Consider the following 7,304-nt stretch of genomic DNA (forward strand, 5'->3'; position numbering starts at 1 on the left):
ATAGAGGGTCCAGATTGTCAAGCCCAGCTGATTTGTACGGGTCCAGGTTTTGCAGCTCTTTCAGAACATCTGCTATCTGGATTTGGGTAAAGGAGAACCTGGAGAGGCTTGGGCGAGGAGCTGCGGGGGGGGCGGAGCTGTTGGCCGAGGTTGAAGTAGCCAGGCGGAAGGCATGGCCAGCCGTTGAGAAATGCTTATTGAAGTTTTCGATAATCATGGATTTATCAGTGGTGACCGTGTTACCTAGCCTCAGTGCAGTGGGCAGCTGGGAGGAGGTGCTCTTGTTCTCCATGGACTTCACAGTGTCCCAGAACTTTTTGGAGTTGGAGCTACAGGATGCAAACTTCTGCCTGAAGAAGCTGGCCTTAGCTTTCCTGACTGACTGCGTGTATTGGTTCCGGACTTCCCTGAACAGTTGCATATCACGGGGACTATTCGATGCTATTGCAGTCCGCCACAGGATGTTTTTGTGCTGGTCGAGGGCAGTCAGGTCTGGGGTGAACCAAGGGCTGTATCTGTTCTTAGTTCTGCATTTTTTGAACGGAGCATGCTTATCTAAAATGGTGAGGAAGTTACTTTTAAAGAATGACCAGGCATCCTCAACTGACGGGATGAGGTCAATGTCCTTCCAGGATACCCGGGCCAGGTCGATTAGAAAGGCCTGCTCACAGAAGTGTTTTAGGGAGCGTTTGACAGTGATGAGGGGTGGTCGTTTGACTGCGGCTCCGTAGCGGATACAGGCAATGAGGCAGTGATCGCTGAGATCCTGGTTGAAGACAGCGGAGGTGTATTTGGTAGTAATGGCAGCAGTAGGAGTAGCAGTCGAGTAGTAGTAGTACCAGTAGTAGTGGCAGCAGTAGGAGTAGCAGTAGAAGTAGTAGTAGCGGTAGCAGTATTAGTAGCAGTACTACGTAAAACACTGCCACATTTTTCAGTTCTTACCCTGGATCAGTGGTACAATCTCCTTTTCTGAATTTGATTGGCTGCTCCATAGATGAGTCACTCTTCATGGACACACAGCTGGGTACAGGTGAGTCTTGTCTCTTCTGCCGGACCCTGGCAAACGTACAGGGATTATTTTTCTCAGTTTAAAACTAAGAGGAATCCACCTAGTAGTAGTAGTAGTAGCAGTAGCAGTAAAAGTAGTAGTAGTAGTAGTATTAGTAGTCACAGTGGTGGTAGTGGTAGTAATAGTAGTGGTATTAGTGGTAGTGGTAGTAGTAATTGTAGTGGTAGAACAAGTGGTAGTAGTAGTAGTAGTGGTAATAGTAGTAGCAGTAGTATTAGTAATAGTAGTAGCAGCATTAGCAGTAGTCGTAGTAGTAGCAGCATTAGTAGTAGTAGTAGTAGCAGCAGTAGCAATGATAGTAGCAGCAGTAGTAGTAGCAATAGTAGTAGTAGTGGTAGTAGTAGTAGTAAATAGTATTAGTTGAAGTAATATTGCTGGAAATTAATTGCCAGACAATGTGTTAGGTTTGGCTTCTTAAGCCAATTGTGGCTAACCAGAGGTGGGATAATGTCAATGTAGAGTTGATGAGATAGTAGGTAGCGCTGTCTGATACTTGTGAGATTTGTTAATGACAGTTTGCGGTGGAACACGTGAAAACGGCAAGTACTTTCAAAATTGTTTAGTGAGATACTGGTAGCTCATGATCGACCTGTTGGAGACCCCTGTGGTACAGGTAGAAAAAGAAGTATCAGTAGTAGTATCAGTAGGGCCAGCAGCAGTAGTATTGGCAGTAGTAGTGGTAGCAGTAGTGATGGTGGTAGTAGTAGTGGTAATAGTATCAGTAGTAGTATCATTAGTAGTAGTAGTATCAGTAGTAGTGCTTCTCCACCTGCATTGCTTGCTGTTTGGGGTTTTAGGCTGGGTTTCTGTACAGCACTTTGAGATATCAGCTGATGTACGAAGGGCTATATAAATAAATTTGATTAGTAATAGTAGTGGTAACAGTAGTGATTGTAGTAGTAATAGTAGTAGTAGTAGTAGTAGTAGTAGTAGTAGTAGTAGCAGTAGTCGTAGTAGTAGTAGTAGTGGTAGCAGTAGTGATTGTAGTAGTAATAGTAGTGGTGGCAATAGTGATTGTAGTAGTAGTAGTGGTAGCAGTAGTGATTGTAGTAGTAGTAGTAGTGGTAGCAGTAGTGATTGTAGTAGAAAAATTAGTAATGGTAGTGGTAGCAGTAGTGATTGTAGTAGTAGTAGTAGTAATAGTAGTGGTAGCAGTAGTGATTGTAGTAGAAGTAGTAGTGGTAGCAGTAGTAATAGTAGTGATTGTAGTAGTAGTAGTAATAGTAGTGGTAGCAGTAGTGATTGTAGTAGTAATAGTAGTAGTAGTAGTAGTAGTAATAGTAGTGGTAGTGATTGTAGTAGTAATAGTACTGGTAGCAATAGTGATTGTAGTAGTAGTAGTAGTGGTAGCAGTAGTGATTGTAGTAGTAGTAGTAGTAGTAGTAGTAATAGTAGTGGTAGCAGTAGTGATTGTAGTAGTAGTAGTAGTAGTAGTAATAGTACTGGTAGCAGTAGTGATTGTAGTAGTAATAGTAGTAATAGTAGTGGTAGCAGTAGTGATTGTAGCAGTAGTAGTAATAGTAGTAATAGTAGTAATAGTAGTGGTAGCAGTAGTGATTGTAGTAGTAATAGTACTGGTAGCAATAGTGATTGTAGTAGTAGTGGCAGCAGTAGTGATTGGAGCAGTAGTAGTAGTAGTAATAGTACTGGTAGCAGTAGTGATTGTAGTAGTAATAGTAGTAATAGTACTGGTAGCAGTAGTGATTGTAGTAGTAATAGTAGTAATAGTAGTGGTAGCAGTAGTGATTGTAGTAGTAATAGTAGTAGTTGTAGTAGTAATAGTAGTAGTAGTAGTGGTAGCAGTAGTGTTTGTGGTAGTAATAGTAGTAGTAGTAGTAGACGCATAGTATATAAAGGAGTGAGAAGTTAATGGTTCTCTGTAGAAAGAGAGAGTGGCTATGAAATGTGCTGGGTGGACGGGAGGGAGTCACAGGAGTGTGATAGGTGATATGAGAGGACATCTGTGGATTAGGGGAAGGGGGGGTTGAGGTCAGGATGTCAGGTCAGATACCCTGAAGGGAGTAATAAGGGTTTAGTATCCGGTTACCCTCTTCCTGTGGAACCTTAAGATATAAGGATTGGAGAGAAGGAGTAGTGCCTAAAGTGGAGTATATATACTTGTTATGGTGGGAACATGTCTTTGTCTGAAAACAGTTGTGTCGACCCTTTGGGAAGAATTAAACTTGGTTAAGCTTCTCTAGCGTCCATGAGTTATTTACTCAGAAAAATGAGAACCTAACAGAAGCAAGTCAGTTAAGAAAAAGTATAATTTTTTTTAAATTAAAAAACATTTCTTATTTACAATGATGGCCTACGCTGGCCAAATCCGGACGACACTGGACCAATTGTGCCCCTCCCTATGGGAACCTCCCAATCACGGCCGGTGGTGATACAGCCTGGTAGTGTTGGAGACCGCTGAGGTACAGGCAGTAATAGTATCATCAGTAGTAGTAGTAGCAATCAAAGTCATTTATAAAGCCCTTTTTAAATTCAGCAGATATTGAGAAACGTGCCATGCAATAATATGGTGTTTGCAATAGGTGAGTTGAAAGGTTGATTATGATCATTCAGGAAGTTTACTGATGTGTGTAGTCATACAGTATTAAGCATTTAGTCTCATTTACTCTGAGCTCATTTGGGGAACTTAATTATTAAATATATATTTGTTTGTCATTTTAAAGATTATCATCTTACCTCTTAGCTTTGGTGTCATGTTCCCCAGAGAGACTCCTTTCAGAGGCAGGGCCCCCCTCCTCTTTCTCCCCAGAGTGTCTCATTTTAGAGGCAGGGCCCCCCTCCTCTCTCTCCCCAGAGAGACTCCTTTCAGAGGCAGGGCCCCCCTCCTCTCTCTCCCCAGAGAGACTCCTTTCAGAGGCAGGGCCCCCCTCCTCTTTCTCCCCAGAGTGTCTCATTTTAGAGGCAGGGCCCCCCTCCTCTTTCTCCCCAGAGAGACTCCTTTTAGAGGCAGGGCCCCCCTCCTCTTTCTCCCCAGAGAGACTCATTTTTGAGCACTGAGCCCTAAACAGAGATCCAACATGTTGGTTGTGGTTAACACAGTGACAAGGTAGTCTTGAATATCAATTGTTCTCTATTATTCATAACATCTATTAGAAAGGAAACATTTACCAACAGATACTGTATAATATTTGACTAAAACAATCCTTTCATACCAATACAATCACATTTTCTTTAGAATTCTACACCATCAGGTCGGTCACCATGATGAAGGACCATATCACAAGCCTGAAACTATTGAACTATTGAATGTCCTACAACTTATCATCCTCACAGGTGGCTTTTTAAATTTTTTTATTGAACCTTTATTTAACTAGGCAAGTCAGTTAAGGAACAAATTCTTATTTACAATGACGGCCTACCCCAGCCAAACTCAGACAACGCTGGGCCAGTTGTGTAATGTGCTATTGGACTCCCAATCACAGCCGGATGTGATGCAGCCTGGATTCAAACCAGAGACTGCATTAATGCCTCTTGGACTATGATACAGTGCCTTATATGGAACCCAAACCGGCTGCGCGCGTGCGCCATCTTGCATACATTTATTTTTTCCCCCAACACCAAACGCGATCACGACACGCAGGTAAAAATATCAAAACAAACTCGGAACCAATTACATTCATTTGGGGACAGGTCGAAAAGCATTAAACATGTATGGCAATTTAGCTAGCTAGCTTGCACATGCTAGCTAATTTGTCCTATTTAGCTAGCTTGTTGTTGCTAGCTAATTTGTCCTATTTAGCTAGCTTGCTGTTGCTAGCTAATTTGTCCTGGGATATAAACATTGAGTTGTTATTTTACCTGAAATGCACAAGGTCCTCTACTCCGACAATTAATCCACACATAAAACAGTCAACCGAATCTTTTGAACTTATATGGTGATTGGCATCTACACTTTCATAGTATTACCACGACAACCGGCAAAACAGTTAGTCTTTCAATCACCCAGGCATGTGGGTACCTGCTTCTATAAACAAATGAAGAGATGGGAGAGGCAGGACTTGCGATCTGCGTCAGAAATAGAAAGGACTTCTATTTTAGCCCTTGGCAACGCAGACGCTCGTTGGCGCGCGCGAGCAGTGTGGGTGCAATAATTGATTAACATTAACAATAATTGATTACATTTCTAATCATGCAACGTGTAAGGTCTGGTCAGCATGTCTGTGTCACTCGGGAGCCCATTCAAAGTGGAGGCCATGAAAATAGGGCTGCTATTCGGCAAAACATTTCAGGGGGTTACCAATTGGTTACGATAAAATCTATTACTGAAGGGATATCTATAATCCGTGACTCATTCCTTGTCCGGATTGTTTGTGTGGTTATCTGTATAGAAACCGTCTGAACCAAACTTTTCTCCAAACCGGCGCCTAAAACTGGGCTGTGGTAGGTTAAGGAGAAACGTGTCTTGGGCGCTGTCTACCCCAGCAACCTGGTCACCACACAGTCGAGTCGTGGCTCCGCATTGTAGTCACCTATACACGGCACCCTATATAGAGCTAACGACGACTCACATTTATAATAGTAGCCTTGGGTGCTGTCTACCACAGCAACCTGGTCACCACAAAGCCGGGGTCGTTCCACGAAACAAGTCCTTTTTGATGTAGCGATTTCTTTGTCCCAATTCGATCAAAAATAAGGATTCTGATTTTGACACACAAAACCATTCACACCATGTACGATGCGGTCCTCTCCCCCCTTTTACGAAATACTTGCATAATGTCACAAAAATTGAGACAAGTAGCAGTGAACAGGGCTGCCAACTTTTTAAGAAAGCTTGGCGTGAGATTTGCTATGTGAATTTCATTGCCCACTGGCACAACCCCTAGAAGGGTCAATGTAATAGTCCGGTGGCCATTTGATTAATTGTTCAGCAGTCTTATGGCTTGGGGGTAGAAGCTGTCAAGGAGCCTTTTGGTCCTAGACTTGGCGCTCCGGTACAACTTGCCGTGCGGTAGCAGAGGCAACAGTCTATGACCTGGGTGACTGGAGTCTCTGACAATTTTATGGGCTTACCTCTGACACCACCTATTATATAGGTCCTGGATTGCAGGACGCTTGGCCCCAGCGATGTACTGGGCCGTACGACCTACCCTCTATAGCGCCTTACTGTCAGAAGCCGAGCAGTTGCCAAACCAGGATGTGATGCAACCAGTCAGGATGCTCTCGATGGTGCAGCTGTATAACTTTTTGAGGATCTGGAGACCCATCAGTCTCCTGAGGGGAAAAGGGTTTTATCGAAACCTCTTCACAACTGTCTTGGTGTGCTTAGACCATGATCGATCGTTGATGATGTGGACACCAAGGAACTTGAGACTCTCGACCCGCTCCACTACAGCCCCGTTGATGTTAATGGGGCCTGTTCTTCCATGGGCACAGGGATTATGGTGGTCTGCTTGAAACCTGTAGGTATTACAGACTCAGTCTGGGAGAGGTTGAAAAAGTCAGCGAAGACACTTGCCAGTTGGTCCGTGCATGCTTTGAGTACAAGTCTTGGTAATCCATCTGGCACGCGGCTTTGTGAATGTTGACCTGTTTAAAGTTCTTGCTCACATCGGCTCCCGAGAGCGTTATCAAACAGTCATCCAGAACAGCTGGCGCTCTCCTGCATGCTTCAGTGTTGCTTTCCTCAATGTGAGCATAAAAGGCATTTAGCTTATCTGGTAGGCTTGCGTCACTGGGCAGCTCGTGTCTGGGTTTCACTTTGTAGTCCGTAATAGTTTTCAAGCCTTGCCACATCTGACGAGTGTCCGAGCAGGTGTAGTAGGATTCAATCTTAATCCTGTATTGACGCTTTGCTTGTTTGATGGTCGTCTGAGAGCATAGCAGGATTTCTTATAGGCGACCGGATTAGTGTCCCGCTCCTTGAAAGCGGCAGCTCTAGCCTTTACAGTAATCCATGGCTTCTGGTTGGGATATGTACTTACGGTCACTGTGGGGACGACATCGTTGATACACTTATTGATGAAGCCGATGACTGAGGTGGTCTAGAGTTTTTATTCCTCTGGTTGCACATGTGACATGCTGGTAAAAATGTTATAAAAACTGATTTAAGTTTGCCTGCATTAAAGTCCCCGGCCACCATAGATAATAGACACCTTTGAATAATATAAATGAGAACTCTCTTGGTAGATAGTGTGGTCTACAGCTTATCATAAGGTACTCTACCTCAGACGAGCAATACCTCGAGACTTCTTTTATATTAGACATCACATATCAGCTG

The 7,304-nt window shown here is 43.5% G+C and overlaps 1 protein-coding gene across 4 annotated transcripts in view; it reads right to left on the reverse strand.

Moving 5' to 3' along the window:
* The window catches only part of LOC116365963 (NACHT, LRR and PYD domains-containing protein 12-like), a 67,917-nt gene extending 64,010 nt beyond the window's left edge, over positions 1–3,907 (reverse strand). For all 4 annotated transcript variants that reach the window (XM_031818269.1, XM_031818270.1, XM_031818272.1 and 1 more), the window contains exons 1-2: positions 3,764–3,907; positions 943–1,056 (exon numbers count right to left, since the gene is read on the reverse strand). In XM_031818269.1, the coding sequence (XP_031674129.1) occupies positions 943–1,056; positions 3,764–3,846 (197 nt within the window). In that variant the 5' untranslated portion in view covers positions 3,847–3,907. The remainder of the gene's footprint in view (positions 1–942; positions 1,057–3,763) is intronic.
* Between the last annotated feature and the right edge of the window lie 3,397 nt (positions 3,908–7,304).

This window comes from Oncorhynchus kisutch, unplaced genomic scaffold, assembly GCF_002021735.2.
Source record: "Oncorhynchus kisutch isolate 150728-3 unplaced genomic scaffold, Okis_V2 scaffold1321, whole genome shotgun sequence".
Taxonomy (NCBI): Eukaryota; Metazoa; Chordata; class Actinopteri; order Salmoniformes; family Salmonidae; genus Oncorhynchus; species Oncorhynchus kisutch.